The sequence below is a fragment of the Sciurus vulgaris genome, assembly GCF_902686455.1.
Source record: "Sciurus vulgaris genome assembly, chromosome: 7".
Lineage (NCBI taxonomy): Eukaryota > Metazoa > Chordata > Mammalia > Rodentia > Sciuridae > Sciurus > Sciurus vulgaris.
The window spans coordinates 1,855,241-1,874,561 of record NC_136467.1 but is presented as its reverse complement, the minus strand read 5'-3'; the positions used below and the strand labels follow the sequence as shown (position 1 = coordinate 1,874,561).

Below are 19,321 nucleotides of genomic sequence, written 5' to 3'. Positions count from 1 at the left end.
ACCATGTCTAGTGCCAGGCAGCTTATGGGTCCTTTGTGTCACGCAGCTGCTGCGCTGCCTACCCTGGACCTGTTTCAAGGTGAGGCCTGGAGGCTCCAGGGGTGCCCAGCTCCTCCACAGCCTCCTATGGGGAGTCTGCCATCGCCTCTGTGTCGGTTCTTAACCCCTGAACCAGGGGTGGGAGGTGGTGTGATCCACAGCAGAAGGCAGGGTGGAGGGGGTTGGCTGCAGGGCCACCCAGCCCCAGCCCCATCCCCCTGCCCAGTACCCACTGGCTCCACCCAACCCTGCCAGACCCTCCCTGAGCAGGAAGGGAAGGAGGAGCTGGAGGCCTCAGAACAAAGGAAACCTTGTCCCAGCTTCACCATTTACCCCCAGGTGTCCCTTTCTCACCTCCTGTCAGTCCCGCACCCCAATCACCTGCACCTGGGCCCCTGCGGGCTGACCTTCTCAGGGGCGCTTGCCCCTCCACAGAGTCCCTCCCTCCGGGCTGTGGGTCAGCATCCAGCCTGCGCCCTCTGGGTCCCACCACCTTTGAGGTGCGGGGGACTAAGGTGGACTGCGCCTGCCTCGGGAAGAAAGCCGGGGGCGGTGGGTGCGGGAGGGCTCCCTTCCCCAGGCGCGAACCCCAGGACCTTAGTCCTCCCACCCGACCCGGCCTCTCGGTCCCCGACAGCGGGGTGGGGAGGGTCTCCAACCTGGCCAAGGCCCTGGAGGCACGAACCCGGAAACACGCCGGCGGCGAGGGGACAGCCCGTCCGCGCCCCGCGCCCCGTCCCCGCGGCCCCGCCTGCGGAGACTACGCGCTCACCTGCCGGCTTGGGCTCCGATGGGGCGGCTGCGTGGACGCAGCGCTCGGGGTGGAACCGCGGGAGGCGGCGACGCCAGGATGCCGCGGCCCGGGCTCCGGATTGGCCGGCGCGGCCCGCCACGCCCCGTAGGACCGCGGGGCGGCAGAGTCCCGGCTCTCACCGTCCCGGGGTCGCAGGGCACCGTTTGGGGGCTGATCCCCGGGGCTCACCGAGGCCCGCTGACCCCGACCCGCCGGCCGGGCCTGGGCGCGCTGTCCCCATCTAGGCGCTGTCCGCGGACGTCCGCAGCCCTGGATCAGGCGCGCTGCTCTGCGGGGCAACCTCCGCGAGGCCGCAGCCGGAGGGCTCACCTGGCCGGGCAGGCGCCGGGCAGTGGGCACAGCCCGTGTTTCTTGGGCGCTGGGGAGGTTCAGAAGCAGGGCTCTAAGAAGCAGGGACCGTTCTCAGCAGGCGAGCTGGCCAGGACCTCGCAGGGGAAGGAGAAGCCTGAAGACTCTTCCTGGGTCCTGGTGGATGGTCCCCTGGGCGACCAGGGAGAGTTTTGGCTTGAGCAGAAGCCTTGAGGAGAGAGGGGGAGAAGCCTTGTGGGTATCTGGGGGAGAAGGGAAGTCCCAGGCCCAGGACCTCGAAGCGCCACGAGGCGAGGGGCGGCCAGGAGCAGTCCTTCTAGACAGCAGGGCTGGAGAGAGCCCTCCTGAATTCTGACCTGTGGGGCTTGCTGTGGGCCCCAGCGTCCTCCTCAGGGGCTTTGTGAATTTCTACTACCCCTTTCCTCTCCACGCTTGGTTCCCAGGGCTTCCTTCAGAGAATGTGTATGCTTTACCGGTTCAGTTCGACTCCTTCAGCTAGAATCTGAGCACCCACTGGGACAGGAATCTCTGCCTGGTGTGTTTATAGCTGAAATCTCCATGCGCTGTTGGTGCTGGAGAGTCACCTTGTGTATGAACAAACCAGGGTCAAGCTCACGTGAACAGACCTGGGGTTGAGTTTCCTCTAGACCCTCCCAACGTGGACTTCTGACCTCAGTTGTACCGCAGGTTCACTTGCAGTGAGATTTACATCTTTCTTGTTTAACTACGAGAGACTTGTTGTTGAGTGTGAGCCATTTTTTAGTGATACCAACTGTCTACTAAATCAGTGTTCAGTTTTAGGGAGGAACTACTTTCCCATTTTACAGAGAAGGACGCCGGTGGCCAGAGAGGATCAGTGGCCGGGTAAGGCTGCTGGGCTAACCCTTCAGGAGGCAGGTCTTCCTGTTCCAGGGCCTGCAAGCACACTCCGCTGTCCCAGTCACTACTCATCCTGTGTGCTCGCACCCAGGTGGGCACCATCTTCACAGGCAGGCAAACTCTGGAATAGATGGGTTTATTCACGTGTCATTGGGAATCATACCATTAGTTTATTTTACATTCATATCTTCCAAAACAGTCCTATCCATTCTCTCATGTGATCAGTGCAAAGTGCAAACTGACAGGCACCATCACAGCGTGCAAGAACTGGACTCTGAAACCCGGCTTTGGACTCGGATCGTGACTGCCCCTTTCTTGCTGTGATCCTGGCCAGGTCACTTGACACTTTCTATCTCGGTGTGTCTATCTGTGAAATGGGGAAACTAAAGGAATGTGCGTATGGGGGGTCTGGGGATTAGTTGCCCCGTATGTGTAAGACAGTCAAGATGTTGGCTGCATGGAAGGGCTTTGTAGGATTTAGCGCTCCAGTTTTTCTATGCAGAAATAGGAACACCACACCCCAATACAGGGACTCCTCTTTGGATTTTAACTCGTCTTCCTTTCTCTTCCTCTGAGCCATTTGAATGAGGATGGTCCTTGTCAGCCATCAGATGGGCTGTCCCCAGGAGCTGGCACAGTGAGGAAGGAGGGTGGGAGAGGCTAGTTGCTGGTTCAAACCACAACCAGCATGACCCCAGAACGCCGTGACCCCAGGTCGGTGCCTTCACTTTGTGCTGTGTGTTTTAGTTTTGTCTTTGTTTATGAGTGTGCTAGCTTTACATTATTGTGATGAAATATCTGAGAAAAACACTTATAAGGTAGGAAAGTTTTGTTTGACTCTTGATTTCTGAGGCTCCAGGCCGTGGCTGGCCCAGTGCCTTTGGGCCTGTGGTTGGCACAGCATACCATGGCAAGCAGGAGCCTGTGGCAGAGGAGGCTGCGCACTGCACGGCGGCCAGGAGGCAGGCAAAAGAGACAGGAGTGCCGGACCCAGTGGCCCCTCAAGGACACACGCCAGGGCCTGACCTCCTTCCACAGGTCCCATGTCCTAAAGGTCCAGCGCCTCCCAGGAATGCTGCAGCCTGGGATGGAACCTTCCACCATGGGCCTTGGGGACTCCAGATCCCAAGGACAGCACTGAGCTGGCCGCAGACAATCACTTCCCTGCCCTGTTGACCGGAGGGACCCCTCTGTATATCCTGTGGGGTCTTCCCTGTTAGGATGCTCTTGGTCTCTCTTAAATGGAGCAATTGTTAGGAAGAAATTTTTTTTAACTTATTTTTATTGTAAACAAATGGGATACATGTTTTTAGGTTGTACATGGAGTAACAGCATGCATTTGCATATTCATACATTTACATAGAGTAATGATGTTTGATTCATTCCGTTATTTTTTCCTTCACCCCCACCCCTCCCACCCCTCTTTTCCCTCTATACAGTCCCTCCTTCCTCCATTCTTGCCCCCCTCCCACCCCCCATGATGTGTCATCATCCGCTTATCAGTGAGATCATTCATCTTTTGAATTTTTGAGATTGGCTTATCTCATTTAGCATGATATTCTCCAATCTCATCCATTTGCCTACAAATGCAATAATTTTATTATTCTTTATAGCTGAGTAATATTCCAGTGTGTGTGTGTGTGTGTGTGTGTGTGTGTGTATAGTTTCTTTATCCATTCATCAATTGAAGGACATCTAGTTTGGTTCCATAGTCTGGCTATTGTGAATTGAGCAGCTATGAACATTGATGTGGCTGTATCTCTGTAGTATGCTGATTTTAAGTCCTTTGGGTATAGGCTGAGGAGTGGGATAGCTGGGTCAAATGGTAGGTCCATTCCAAGTTTTCTAAGGAGTCTCCACACTGCTTTCCAGAGTGGCTACACTAATTTGCAGCCCCACCAGCAATGTATGAGTGTACCTTTTTCCCCACATCCTCTCCAACACCTATTGTTGCTTGTGTTCTTGATAATCACCATTCTAATTGGGGTGAGATGGAATCTTAGGGTAGTTTTGATTTGCATTTCTCTTATTACTAAAGATGGTGAACATTTTTTCATATGTTTGTTGATTGCTTGTAGATCTTCTTCTGTGAAGTGTCTGTTCATATCCTTAGCCCATTTGTTGATTGGGTTATTTGTATTCTTGGTGTAGAGTTTTTTGAGTTCTTTCTATATTCTGGAAATTAGTGCTCTATCTGAAGTATGAGTGGCAAAGATATTCTACCACTCTGTAGGCTCTCTCTTTGCATTGCTGATAGTTTCCTTTGCTGAGAGAAAGCTATTTAGTTTGAATCTATCCCAGTTATTGATTCTTGCTTTTATTTCTTGTGCTATGGGAGTCCTGTTAAGGAAGTCTGATCCTAAGCCAACAAGTTGAAGATTTGGACCTACTTTTTCTTCTATAAGATGCAGGGTCTCTGGTCTGATTTCAAGGTCCTTGATCCATTGTGAGTTGATTTTTGTGCAGGATGAGAGATAGGGGTTAACTTCTCTCTGTTGCATATGGATTTCCAGTTTTCCCAGCATCATTTGTTGAAGAGGCTATCTTTTCTCCATTGCATATTTTTGGCACCTTTGTCTAGTATGAGAAAATTGTATTTATTTGGGTTTGTGTCTGTGTCCTCTATTCTGTACCATTGATCTACCCGTCTATTTTGGTGCCAATACCATGCCGTTTTTGTTACTATTGCTTTGTAGTATAGTTGAAGTTCTGGTATTGCGATACCCCCTGTTTCATTCTTCCTGCTAAGGATTGCTTTAGGTATTCTGGGTTTCTTATTCTTCCAGATGAATTTCATGATTGCTTGCTTTATTTCTGTAAGGAACGTCATTGGGATTTTATTTGGAATTGCATTGAATCTGTAATGCACTTTTGGTAGTATGGCCATTTTAACAATATTTAATTCTGCCTATCCAAGAACATGGGAGATCTTTCTATCTTCTAAGGTCTTCCTCAATTTCTTTCTTCAGTTTTTTTGTAGTTTTCATTGTAGAGATCTTTTACCTCTTTGGTTAGATTGATTTCCAAGTATTTTATTTTATTTTATTTTTTTTTTTGAGGCTACTGCAAATGCAGTTGTTTTCCTCATTTCCCTTTCAGCTGTTTCATTGCTTGCGTATAAAGATGCTTTAGATTTATGTGTGTTGATTTTATAGCCTGCTATTTTGCTGAATTCATTGATGAGGTCTAGAAGTTTTCTGGAGGAGGGTTTTGGATCCTCTAAATATAGAATCATGTCATCCGCAAATAGTGACAGCTTAAGTTCCTCTTTTCCTATTCGTATCCCTTTAATTTCTTTGGTCTGCCTAATTGCTCTGGCTAGAGTTTCGAGGACAATGTTGAATAGAAGTGGTGAAAGAGGACATCCCTGTCTTGTTCCCGTTTTTAAAGGGAGTGGTTTCAGTTTTTCTCCATTAAGAATGATGTTGGCCATGGGCTTAGCATAAATAGCCTTTACAATGTTCAGGTTTGTTCCTACTATCCCTATTTTTCCTAGTGTTTTGAGCATGAAGGGGTGTTGTATTTTGTCCAACGCTTTTTCTGCATCCATTGATATAACCATATGATTCTTATCCTTAAGTCTATTGACATGATGGATTGCGTTTATTGATTTACAGATGTTAAACCATCCTTGCATTCCAGGGATGAACCCCACTTGATCGTGGTGCACAATTTTCTTACTATGTTCTTGGATATGGTTTGCCAATATTTTGTTAAGGATCTTTGCATCTATATTATTAAGTGTATTGGTCTAAAATTTTCTTTCCTTGATGTGTCTTTTCCTGGTTTGGGTATGAGGGTGATATTAGCTTCATAGAATGAGTTTGGTAGGGTACCCTCCTTTTCTGTTTCCTGGAATACTTTGAGAAGTATTGGAATGAGTTGTTCTTTGAAGGTCTTGTAGAACTCGGCTGAGAATCTGTCTGGTCCTGGGCTTTTCTTGGATGGTAGGTTTTAATGGCTTCTTCTATTTCATTGCTTGATATTGATCTGTTTAAATTGTGTATGCCCTCCTGGTTCAGTTTGGGAGGACATATGTCTCTAGAAATTTGTCAGTGTCTTTGGTATTTTCTATTTTGTTGGAATACAGATTTTCAAAGTAGCTTCTCATTATGTTCTGTATCTCAGTGGTGTCTGTCATGATATTTCCTTTTTCATCACAAATTTTAGTAATTTGAGTTTTCTCTTTCCTTCTCTTTGTTAGTATGGCTAAGGGTTTGTCTATTTTGTTTACTTTCTCAAAGAACCAACTTTTTGTTTTGTCAATTTTTTGAATTGTTTCTTTTGTTTCCATTTCATTGATTTCAGCTCTGATTTTAATTATTTTCTTTTCTTCTACTACTTTTGCTGTTATTCTGTTCTTCTTTTTCTGGGGCTTTGAGCTGTAATGTTAGGTCATTTAGTTGTTGACTTTTCATTCTTTTCTGGAACGCGCTCCATGCAATGAATTTTCCTCTTAGTACTGCTTTCATAGTGTCCCAGAGATTTTGATATGTTGTATCGTCGTTCTCATTGACCTGTATGAATTTTTTTTATCTCCTCCCTGATGTTTTCTGTTATCCATGTTTCATTCAATAGCATATTATTTAGTCTCCAGGTGTTGGAGTAATTTCTGTTTTTTGTTTTGTCATTGATTTCTACTCTCAGTCCATTATGATCTGATAGAACACAAGGCAATTATCTCTATTTTTTTGCATTTCCTAAGGGCTGCTTTGTGACATAACATATGGTCTATTTTCGAGAAGGTTCCATGTGCTGCTGAGAAGAAAGTGAATCCGCTCATTGATGGATGGAATATTCTATGTATGTCTATTAAGTCTAGGTTATTGATTGTGTTATTGAGTTCTGTGGTTTCTTTGGTTGGTTTTTGTTTGGAAGATCTATCTAGTGGTGACAGTGGTGCATTAAAGTCGCCCAGAATTATTGTGTTGTGGTCTATGTGGTTCCTGAAATTGAGAAGGATTTGTTTGATGTACAGGGATGCACCATTGTTTGGGGCATAAATATTTACTATCGTTATGGGAAGAATGTTTTTTGTTCGTTTTCGTTTTTTAGAAGGGAAGCTGTGGAACTCTCCCACATTGCTGGGGGTGGGAGCACCCAGCGGCACAGTCACTTTGAAAGATAGCTTGGCCTTTTCTCACAAAACTGAAGACACCCCTTCCATCGGCTCCAGCGGTCTCTCCTTTGGTATTTACTTGAAGAAGCTGAAAACTTACATCCACTCACAGATCCTCGTGTGGGTGTTTACCACAGCTTCATCCGTGATCGTGGAAACTTAGAAGCTGGTAGAGAAAGGGACCCTGCGTTACCAACATGGCATATGCTCCATGCTGGACAGCAGGGACCTCCATGCTGCCCCAGGGGGCCCTGATAGACAGCTGGGAGTCCTCAGAGACAGTGACTGATCTGATCCAAGAGAGGGAGCAAAGAGCAAGTCACACCACCATCTTCCCCTAATTCTAGTATTAGAGCAAGTGGTGAGTCCAGCCTGTACTCAGCTGGAAGGGAGGAATAGCAAAGAACTTACCGGCCAGGTGGGTCTTAGAATCCCACTCCCGTTTAGCTGGCTGCATCCCGTCATCCAAATTGGCACTGTCGCCAGTGGTGGCTGCTAGCTACATGGTGCTCTTGAACATCTGCAGTGTGGCTGGTCCAAGCTGAGATGCATGTAAGTATAAAGAGGACAGATCCTGAAGATCCAGTATGAAAGCAGAATGCAGGCCATCATGGCTCATTTGAAGATACCGCTACATGTTGCATACGTAGGTACTGTGTTTCTATTGAACTGTGCCCTATAAGCAGAGAAGAGACTCTAGCAAACATGGATGCATGGGGACCAAAGCACTGTGGTGACAGAGACTGCAGTGACCCATTTGCAAGCCAAGGGATTTCAGGCATAGCCAGAGGTCGCCAGAGGCCATGAAGAGGCCAGAGAGGGGCTCCACGTGGGGGCAAGTTGGTTTATCTCACTCAGCACTTCAAAGGTTTTTTGACCGGGCTTCTGGATTTTAATGAAACAAGATTTCACGAACTCTTAATTTAGAGTAGTAAGTAAAAAATAGATTTCTACTAGAGAAATCTTCTGAGTCTGCAAACAATGCTTTGGAAAGAGGGAGAGATTGAGAGAAAGAGGAAGAGAGAGAGGGAGAGGGAAAGAGGGAGGGGAGGAAGAGAGAGGAGAGAAAACTCTGTAAGTGACCGGTGGTCCTGATGGTCAAGGCTAGTTCTCTAATGGAGCGGGTTGGGCTCAGCGACTCCCTTTGCCTGAAGCCATGACTTCTCTCCCTAACCCAGCCTAGGCAGAGCAGGGGAGACAGTGGTCATTCTGGCAGGCCTAAGGCTGCAGGTCCAAGGTCCAGGCACCCTCCGTGCTCAGTGTGGAGGTGGGCCGCTTGGCCAAGCTGCAGGGATGGTTGGGGTGCAGCTCAAATTGGGGAGGAGGTGGTTACCATTTAAACTCTGGGAAACCCACAACAGTGCCCCGTTCTTTAAATTCCTGTCCTGAGAGAAGCCTTGCTTTTTACCTCACAGATGCAAAGTGCAGCTGGTCACAGGTGGCATTAGTCTCCTGTGGCTGCCGTGACAAAGGACCACAGGCAGGTGGCTTAAAACAGCGGGCCGTACCTCCACCGCCTTGTCCTTGGGAGATGGCTGTCTCTGAAGAGCACGCGCCACGGCTGCTCCTACCTGGAGTGTGCTAACTTCCTGTCAGCACCTTTTTTTATTAAGGGGCTAATTTTCAGCAGTTTGCTCTGAGGCCTTCAGAGGTTAGAGGGCGTTTTGCGCTGAACACCTCGCTCAAGTGGCCCCAGGTGCGCTTGCTTCTTTTCTCCTTTTAGCTCTCTCTCTGCCACGGCAGCCTGGGGGCTGTCAGGGTCTCTCCCCTCTTCTCTTCCCCGGCTGCTCCGCTGTGGCTGGCCAACCCCAGCAACTCCGGGTGCCGGGGCTTGGCTCTGTGCCAACGACCAGCTGTTTTTAGCTTCGACACGAACGACCTTCCCAGGAAACAGACCTTCTGGGGCCTCTTCTTAATTCTCGACTGTGCTCGGGAGGCCGCACTTATCCGAGGGGCAGAGGGCACCACGCTGGCCGACATCAGCCTCCCTCACAGCCCCTGCAGACAGAGGCCCATTCTGTGCCACCAGCAATGTTTTCGTGCTACCATTTGTCCTGGTGCACCCGGCAAAGGGGCACCATCCCACCCCAGGAGCTCCCCCGCTCCAACTTGGGAAGCCTGGCAAGGAATGAACCAGGGGCCATGCTGTTGGTTCACTGTAGGATCCGGAGAGATCTGGAGGAAGTGAGGGTGGGAAGCGGCAGGAAGAACCTACTTCAATTTGTTGCAGAAAATGAAATGTGGACCCCAGATGAGCCACCAGCCTTGTTAGTCAACCCAGAAATCATGCAGGCTGCGCCTGGGACTGCTGCCCAGGCCCGGGCTCCTTCCGAGGCCTCTGGCAGACACAAACACCACCTCACGTGTCGGTCAGCTCTGGTGGCCACCACAGGTGCCTGAGACAGTCAGCCCATCTGACTCAGGTCTGGCAGCTCGGGTCATGATCAACGGGCCCACGGCTCTGTCCCTGTGGGGAGGTGGCCCTTCATCCCACAGGCTCGGGGCAGAGGGAAGCGCTGGCCTCACACAGAGCAGGGAGCGGGAGGGCTGGGTGTCGCAATCCCTCGGTGACCTGAAGACCTGCCCACAGGCTCTTTCGGTTCCCATGCCTCACACACACTACGACGGGGACCTGACCTTTAACCCGAGATCCCTTTGGGGGACATCGATCCAGACTCTGGCACCCAGGGAAGGCTCACCAACAGGACCCACTCAGGGATGATCACCGGGGCGCCAGGCAGGGAGGGAGGGGGCGCATCTGCCCGCTCCATGGCTGGAGACCCCACCGAGATACCAGGATGCAAGAAAATCAACCCAAGGGTGTGATTAGAGTGCTCATGGCGATAACCCAGCAGTGTCAGGTTAAAGGAGGCCCCAAAGAACAGGTTTAAAATAGGGATGTAAAGGTGAACTGTTCTGGAATCAATCATCTTGAAGCCTCTGACTGACAGTGAAGGTCAGCAGTGGGGTGAGCCAGAGAGAGCAGCGAGGGCCGAGGCCACTCCCGCCGTCACTGTGGAACAAGAGCAGGTTGCAGACCCAGAGGGGCCTTGGGTTTCCAGGGGCAGCCCGAAGCAGCTGGGAGGTTTCCCAGAGGGTGTCCATGGCCTGCGGCAGCCCTCCAGGAGCCCAGCCAGGGGGAGGTGAGTCTGCGCCGTGGAGGCGCCTCACGGCCTGCTGGCCTTCTTGTCCTGACGCTGCCCGCCCCTCCACGCCCCCGGCGATTGAGGCCTCAGGGTGAACTTGGCATGGCAGGGTCTGGCTCAGGTCCAGCCTGCCAGGGCACCGTCTGGCTAAAGCCCCAAGTGCTACTTGGAGTGTGGCTGCCACCTGGTGGGGGTGGGGTGGAGGGGCCCACAGTGCCCACAGTCTCTGCTCCCATTATTCCAGATAGCGTCGGCCTTGTGGTCACAGCTGCTTGCCAGGGAGCACGAGGCTACGGTCCCCCATGTGCTATGAGTGACACCTAGGTGCCCAGGGACAGCATGAGGGACACCCACAAGGGGCCCTGTGTGTGTGTGTGCTGCCCTTGTCTGCGCTGCAGAGAGGGGTCTCTGTAGTCAGACTAGGTGGCCCTGACCCAGGGGTGCTCTTTGGAAAGCAGGACAGTTCTGATTGGTGGACGGGCACCCGGAGGGTCCAGGTCCACCATCACCAGCTCCCCAGCCTGACGTGGCACAGCATGTGGACGTGCCCGCTGACCCGGAGGCCCGGGCAGGAGAGGCCCCAGGCAGCTGCAGCAGTGTTGGACCCTCTGGGAGTGCAGTGGAAGACCCCTGCCAGTCTCCGTGATGACACGCTGGTCAGGCTCCACGTGCTCCGGAAGCAGGGGTCCACCCTTGCACAGTCCACACAGGCCCCTCTCCCCCCAGGGCTTGAGTGCAGCTGGGTGACCCAGAGAAATCACTGCAGTTGGCTGAAGTCAGCAGAGTGATATAATGAGGTCAAAGGGCAGAGCAGGGCAGAACAGGCGGCTCCACCATTCTGGGGAAGACTGTCCCTGACTGAGGTCAGTGACATCGGGTGTCCTCCCAGCCTTCAGTGGCTCTGCAGCTGGGCTTTGGCCAAACAAACCAACCAAAACCCTGCAGCCTTTGCCAGTGTCCTGGCCTGGGCCCTATGGCCGGGCAGCAGGTGGTCTGGGGAGGACACCAGTGCTGTGGTGTCCCGGGGCTTCTTTCGGGGTGTCCTCGCCTGGCTGGGCTCCTGGTTGCTCCTCCTTGGACCTTCTGGTGTCCGTCTCGTAGCGTGAAGGCTCCGGGGTTCATGGCAGGGCAGCCCCAAGTTCCCGGGGGAGGCTGTTGCCGCTCCGCCCCAGAGTGGGCTGCAAGGCCAGCAGAGGCTTATCCTCCGCTCTCCCCTCGTGAAGCCACTGGGGCAGGCAGAGCCTGAAGAGGCCGCACAGCGCAGCTCCAGCCTTCTCTCCAGCCTCCACTCCCTGCCAAAGTGGCCTGCCTCCTGCCACGCGGGAACACCCTGCCTCCTGGGAATCCCAAGGACTCATTCGGAAGTTTCAGGGGAGAAGGAGCGGCGCCTCATCACCCCAGAATTGTCCCCCAGGGGCCCCAATGCCACGTTACGACACAGATTCTGCTCAGCACAGGGTGCTCCCCAAGGGAACCAGGACGAGGTTGAGCGTTGGTACAGGGAAGCTTCCGGAAAGGGGGTCTTCAGGGTTCTCAGACTGGGCCTGAGGGAGGCGAGGGGAAGACCAGACACGGATCGCGTGGCGAGCGTGGGGCTGGGTTGGTGGGCCCTTCCCCAAATCTGGATTAAAGGGAAGGGGGCTGAGGGGAAGTGACAGTAAAAGCTGCATGTCACCCCCTAGCTCTGACCAGGCCACACACAGAAAAGGTATATTTGTGGAGGTCAGAGGAGAGGTGACCAGCCCTATCGTCATGGTCCCGCACTGAATTGTGTCCCCAAACTCATGTGCTGAAGCTCCAGCCCCTAGTTCCTCAAAATGTGGCCTTGTAAGGCAAATTAGGTAAAAAGGGCCATTAGCTAAAACGAGGTCATTCCCGTGGCCCTGAATCAGCGGCTGGTGTCCTTAGGGAAGGGCAACTTAGGGGTCATCCACAAGCCCAGAAGCCCTGCTGTCACCTTGGTCTCCACTTCCAGGACTGAGAGGAATAGTTTGTGTGACTTGTGTGGTGACAGTCTGTAGTAGTCTGCTGGGGACGCCTAGAGGACCAGCACAGTCCTATCTGGGGACAAACTGGCAACTGCAAAAAGCCACTAAGACGTCCACACTCTGACACACCAGTCCACTCTGGGTATTCATCCTCAGCAAAAACATGACAGAAGCTTTAAGAAATCGCATGCATAAAGATGCCCACGACATTCTTGGGAGGTAATAAACTTGCTAACAGTGGGAATATTATTAATTACTGTATAAAATAACAATGGAACATTATGCAGTGTTTAAAATTGAAATACGAGGATAATGGCACAATATGAAGGTTAAAACCACTTATAACTATGGCAAGGGAAGGGAGCATGTCTGAATCCTGCACATGCCTGTCACTAAAATCATGAGAGGACTGTGTTTAGAGAAGGATGAGGAGCTCGCGGACCCAGGCCAAATCATGTTGGAAAACAATGCTGTAGTTTTATTTTCTAGCATATAAAAACATATTTTATAGACGTTTCTAATACACAAAACAGTTTTTATAAGTGGAATAAAAAACCAAGTCAAGGGGTTCCCTGATGGTTGTCTATGGAGCTGTGTCCTGTTGGCTTGTGTGCCCATGTGCTTCAGATGAGCCCGTGTGGAGCACACCCTGGCACGCGCACGCCCAGCATGAGTATATGCATGCACTCTTGCACACAGACACACACATGCACACACAAACACACCCACCCACAATCACATGATTGTACACCAGTGCATGCCTGTACACATGTGCACAAACCCACAACCACAAGTGTGCACACATGCACTCATGCACACACATGCACACACCCGCAACCACATGAGCATACAGACATGCACTCCTGCACCTGTACATACACATGCACACCCACACATACACACAGGCACACACTGTGCACATGTCTGCTGTAGACTGCACATCTGTGTGCAGTGAAGTATCTTTAAGAACCCTGTAGTATATTCAAAGAACAAGGCTCTATGACCGTGTAGCTTGATGTGGGGCTGTGCTTCAATCCAGGACCTTAGAGCAACAGGGCAAGGAATGACACATGGTGATTTGTCATCTGTTCTGAGTCTCCTTGTGAAGGTTCCAAACGTTTTCTGATACAAACATTTGAAGAGAAGAACACTTTACTCAACAGAAGATCTTTCAGTCAGCTGACATCATCTTGAGAGCGAGGCATCTGCTGTGGACCCTTTGAAATCAAGCACGAACTGTTTATGACTGCGACTGATCATCTGTCACACTGCTCTGGAGCTTCTGGAAATGCCACCAAATACGAGAAAGGGGTAATGGGCACCATCACTGGTAAGGAAGAACCCAGACTGGCCTGTTGCAGGCAATGCAATCACTGGATCTGGGCAGAAAGCTCAAGGTGAAGGGTCCAACTCTTCAGGAAAATCGCCTGGAGGTGCACCGAGTTTCTGACTTTAAAAATCAATTTTCAGAAATGTAGCAAGGAATAAATAAGCAGATGAAAACAACCCTGGACATGCCGGATGAGACGAGGGACAGGGACGTGGCCTGGTCAGCCTATTGCAGGATCTTTCAGCTGCAGCTCTTGGAAAGCTTGGGGGGCTCTGGAGCCAGTGTACCTGCACCCGTGTGGAGCAAAAGGTCCCAGATGCAGCCCGCCCGACCTGTGAGGCTGGGGACAGCACCACTCAGGAACTGGGCGACACAGGCGTGGTCCCCCAGGAAGGACACTTCAAGCATATGATAAGTAGACTCTTCCTTCACAGTTTTCACCAAAATAAACGCCACAAAAATTAAGAGTCAAGTGGTAGATGCAAAGCTTCACAGCAGAGACAAAACAGCTAATAGTGCTAACACGTTTCAAGGTCTCCGTACCTGTTGACCCAGTTATTTAGACAGAAGAGTGCATAACGCTTTGTGAGTTTTAAGACTGTGAGATTAAGAACTTGCAAAATCATTTATGACTGACAATGAAGAACTGGTTTGAAAATGTTGCTTTGCATCAAGATGATAGAATATTTTTGAGGATTGTGAAAACTATCTTAGATTATTTTTTCCACATGGGATTTTTTTTTTTTTTTTATGTGTAAAGGCACAGGATACAAAACTATATAACATTCAAACTTTATTTTTGGTAAGTGAAAAGAAATATGCTAAGATGATAACAATAATAATTAGAATTGAAAATCTTGTTTTCTGTATTACTTTTTAATAAAAATGTTGTGAATGCCAAACAAGGTTCCTTTCCCATTAACAACTTGATGTTGAGAAGAAGAAATTCCTTTGGGCTTAAAAACAGGACGGCCTTCCATCTAAAATTCTCAGAGTTTGTTGGACTTAGCGAGCTGCTCTCAAATGGAAACGCGTTGGCCAAAGTCCTCCCATGGGGCTCCTGCAGACCCAGCCACAGCCGCCCCATGACGCACGCCTCATCTCCCTGGAGCAGGCAGTGCAGGCCGGAGAGACCGGCCGGCAGTCCCAGCCCAGAGCTCCAGGCCATCTCTGCAAGCGTGCTAGAATGTCGCCAGCGAGCATCTGCTGGCAAGAAACCAGCAGGATGGAGGGGCCTTTCCTGCCATCCCGCTCGGCAGAGACACCGGTGGGTGAGATTCGTGTTTACCCGGGCTGGATTTGCCCCATCTGAGAATTTTGTATTTATGCAGACACGAGCTTTGACACAAGATGCGGAATCTGCTTTGATGCTGTGCCTGTTGGTGTTTCTTGGCTGTGATCTGAGGCCTGCAGACCTAAGAGGCAGGGTGCCCGGGACCTGCAAGGGACCCCTGCCCCAGCCCCAGTCACGGGGGGCTGGCTGGCCTCCTGGGTGTCCCTCGACACCCAGGAATGCTCTAGAAGCATTCCTGGGCTCTACTTCCACCTGCGGGTGGTATGCGTCCACGCTCCCCTTTCTATAAGGACACAGGCTGGTTGGTTAGGACCCACGCTCCTGCAGTGTGACCCGAACTTAACTAGTTACATTTGCATTGAAACTGTTTCCAAATAAGGTCACATTTGGAGGTACTGGAGGTTAGAACCTCAACATTTGAATGTTGGGGAAACTCAATTTGATCCCCAGTAGTGGTTTGTCAACAGTTCTTGGTAAAATGAGATTAAACAAATGAGAAATGGGTAAGAATGTTTACTTTAAAAGACTACCCTTTAGTCTAAGATTGCGTCTTCTCTTATAATTTGTTCTAAGGAGCTCTGTGCAGCGGTGCACGCCTGTAATCCCAGTGACTAGGGAGACTGAGGCAGGAGGACCACAAACTCAAAGCCAGCCTTAGCAGCTTGGCGAGACCCTGTCTCAAAATAAAAGATAGAAAGCACAGGGGATGTGGGTCAGTGGTAAACTGCCCCTGGTTCAGTCCCCAGGGCCAAATGAATGAATGAATGAATGAATGAATATGCAAATAAAATTAAACTAAAAACTTGCTCTAAGGTGCTCACGGTAGCGGTAATACGGTCTAAAGTTCCGATGTCCTTCCTTGGTAAAGTGAAAGGGCCGGGTTTGTGCTCCTCCTGAGGCCCAGGCGACAGGACAGTCAGAGGAAGAGAGGAGAGGAAGGGGCCGCAGAGGAGGAGACCGCCCAGACCCTCCGAGCACGCCCCCCGCCCACCCGCGCCGGTCCCTGCCTCCCAGGAAGGTTCCTCCCTCAAGGAGTTGGCGGGAGCTCCGGGGGCGTCCTTCCCCCCTTTCTGGGCTGACATGGAGAGGCACCTCTGAGGCTCCTTCCCACTGTTTGGCCAGGAAAAGGGAGGAGGGCACATGAGAAGAAAGGATGAAGGAGAGGACACCCACGCCCGCCGCAGGCCCCAGCTTGGACCCCGCCTCTGTGGAGGAGTCTCTCTCTGGTTTCACTCCCCTTTTTATGTTGTAGCCTTAGGCATTACAGAGTCTGGGAGCCTGAGTTGGGGACCTGGGGCCTTGGGGAGCACAGCCACCGGAGCCAGGCGGGACGGTACAGGGTTTTGGTTCAGGGCTGTGCTGTGCAAGCTGACCTGTCCCTAGTTTGCAAACCTCCATTACATCACCCGAAAGCATGCTGCAGTCCTGCAGGACGGGAAGGCCATCTAGCTGGGGTTGCCTTGAGACTCTGCACTCCTGACCAGCTGCCCACGAGCAGAGCCGGACCCTGGGAATGCTTGCCGACTCCACAAGAGGGAAATAAACCACCCCTGAGACGTGGACACTGTGCAGTCTCCTTTGGATGCTCAGATTTCGTCTTCCATTTGCAGCACCTAGCCAGGAAGCCAGGAGAGGTTGTTCACCTTGAGCATTCAGCCTTGGATTTTTCTGATTTTCAGCATCCAGAGACCCCAGAGGAGACCCAGCCAGTTCTGCAGCGCCCCCTGCCTCCCAGTCTCTTCCTAGGGACGGCACTCCAGGTCCCAGCCATGGCCTCCTGGGAGCCAGAGGGCAAGGGAGCGCAGATAAGGCTCCTCAGGACAAGCAAGGGCAGCCTCAGTGGACACCGGCCACTCCTTGTGCCCCACAAGGACATGGAGCCCGGGAGCCACCTGCGTGTCTGCTGGCACTGCTCTGGAGGACTCTTCCAGAGGGCACCTGCCTGGAATGCTGTGGGAAACAGACGGTGGAGAAGCAGCAAGCAGCACACGGAGCAGAGGAGGACTCCCAGCTTCATCTCACGCCCGTGGGCCCAGGGGACAGCAGGCTCCAGGTTCTGAGCCCTGGTCCGGGCCCAGGGGACAGCAGGCTCCAGGTTCTGAGCCCTGGTCTGGGCCCAGGGGACAGCAGGCTCCAGGTTCTGAGCCCTGGTCCTGGCCCAGGGGACAGCAGGCTCCAGGTTCTGAGCCCTGGTCCTGGCCCAGGGGACAGCAGGCTCCAGGTTCTGAGCCCTGGTCTGGGCCCAGGGGACAGCAGGCTCCAGGTTCTGAGCCCTGGTCCTGGCCCAGAGGACAACAGGCTCCAGGTTCTGAGCCCTGGTCTGGGCCCAGGGGAGAGCAGGCTCCAGGTTCTGAGCCCTGGTCTGGGCCCAGGGGACATCAGGCTCCAGGTCTGAGCCCTGGTCCTGTCCCAGGGGACAGCAGGCTCCAGGTTCTGAGCCCTGGTCTGGGCCCAGGGGACAGCAGGCTCCAGGTTCTGAGCCCTGGTCCTGGGCCAGGGGACAGCAGGCTCCAGGTTCTGAGCCCTGGTCCTCGGCCAGAGGACAGCAGGCTCTGGGTTCTGAGCCCTGGTCCGCAGCTTCCTTAGGACATTTACAGGTGTGTGGTGCCGTCTTAGACCCATCTGCCACTGGGTTTCTTCCTCTTTTATAACACTTCCTCATCTTAGGAACGGAGGACTTGGGCAGGGTCCTGACAGGACGCATGCTGCAGAAAGAGGAGGGCTCTTTCCACAGCCATCAGTCACCCTGAAAGCCTGGCCCAGGGGTGCTCCTATGGAGAGGGAGAGGTCAGACTCCAGGGCAGCTGTTTTCAGTCCAGCAGGTGGGGACGTGGCTAGCGCGGTGTCCTGGAGGAGGTGGGGAGGGGGGCCAGCCCCGCCCCAGGCACCAGTTTCTTGCTGAACGTCTTTGTGGCCTGGGTCACCACCAGGTCTGGTTTTGCCGCCACGTTTCTCCTCCTCTGATGCCCGTTTTAGCCCTTTTAAGTGCATCGCCTCTGTCCATGTCCTCCAAGTTAAGCCACTGGTAACTCTGGAGGACCATTTGGAGTTTCGTGGCCTCTAAGCAGGAGAAAAGCTGGTCGGTATGTTAAGGATGCAGGGACCAAACAGGAGTGCCCGGGGGAGCCTGGCAGTAAACAGAGCAATGTGGACACGAGAGGGGTCCACTTTTCCCAGGTAGCGGTTGGTTCCTCAGGTTCTGCCTGTGTAGAGTGCTCAGCTTCCCAAGTGACTAAGGCAGGGCCATCGTCCCAGGTCCTCCCAGGTGCAGCCTATCTGTTTTGGATGGTCAGCTTGCAGGTGCAGTTGGACCAGGAATGGACCCCCAAACCTCAGAGGCTGGATTTCCCTGCTGTGAGGAATCCAAGGGGCCACCCTGTCCATCTTCGCTGCCATGGAGGTGGATATAAAGACAGTGCCCGGAATCCTCCAGAAAACCTTTATGAGCTGGACACTTTATTTTATTTTTACCCAGTTAGCGTCTCCTGTTTAAAGGGGTGGGCATGGTGTTTTTGATTTTCAGATCTTTTCATGTGCTTCCTGTAATGAGAGGAATCTCCTACGTGGAGAATCCTGTCTGCCTGATTGGGCCCCACCTCTTGGGCTGCTCAGTTATCGGCTTCCATGACAAAGTGTCACAAGGTGGCGTAAACAACAAAATTCCATGACAAAATGTCACAAGGTGGCGTAAACAACAAAAACCTGTTTCCTGAGGGTCTGGAGGCGGGAGCCCAAGATCAGGGTGTCAGCAGGTTGGTTTCTCCCGAGGCCTCTGGTCCACTGCAGAGGCCCCTTCTTGCTGGGCCTCTCCTCCTTGTGTGCACTACTCTTGCTTTGAGAAGGCCAGTCTGTGGAGGAGTGCACAGCACTGGCCTCCTCGTGTCACACTTCTGCTTCCGTGTGCACTCCTATTCTTTTTGCACATGCATGAGATGTGATGCACGCACTTGCATGGCATGTTTTGTCTTTTAATTTAAAGGCATCGAATCACACCCATTAATCTTCAAACTGCTTCTTCCAAAAACATGGATCTACTAATGTTGTACACACAGCTTCACTGCTGTCTAGTGTTTGATTATTCAATCATTCTCCCATCAGTGGAGATCAAAGTCATTTTCAACCTCTCACCATTCTGTACCATGCTGCCTTGAACATGATTGTGTTTTTCTCCATGAGCACATGTGAAGATTTTCTTTAGACATCTATGGTGTGTTTCTTTTTCTTTTTATCTATTTTTTTTATTTTTACAGACTGCATTTTGATTCATTGTACACAAATGGTGTACAACTTTTTATTTCTATGTTTGCTCATGATGTAGATTCACACCCTTCATGTAATCATACATGTACATAGGTGATGATTGAAAAGGCAGCTAAACCACGGCCATGACAGGCTGCATTTAG

The 19,321-nt window shown here is 51.7% G+C and overlaps 1 protein-coding gene across 1 annotated transcript in view; it reads right to left on the bottom strand.

Annotated features, from left to right (window-relative positions):
- The window catches only part of FRMD1 (FERM domain containing 1), a gene marked incomplete at its 5' end in the record, with an annotated part of 28,799 nt that extends 26,656 nt beyond the window's left edge, over positions 1-2,143 (bottom strand). The window contains 4 exon segments of the mRNA XM_079149243.1: positions 843-940; positions 943-966; positions 969-1,003; positions 2,046-2,143. Coding sequence (XP_079005369.1) covers positions 843-940; positions 943-966; positions 969-1,003; positions 2,046-2,143 — 255 coding nt within the window.
- Positions 2,144-19,321: the final 17,178 nt, after the last annotated feature.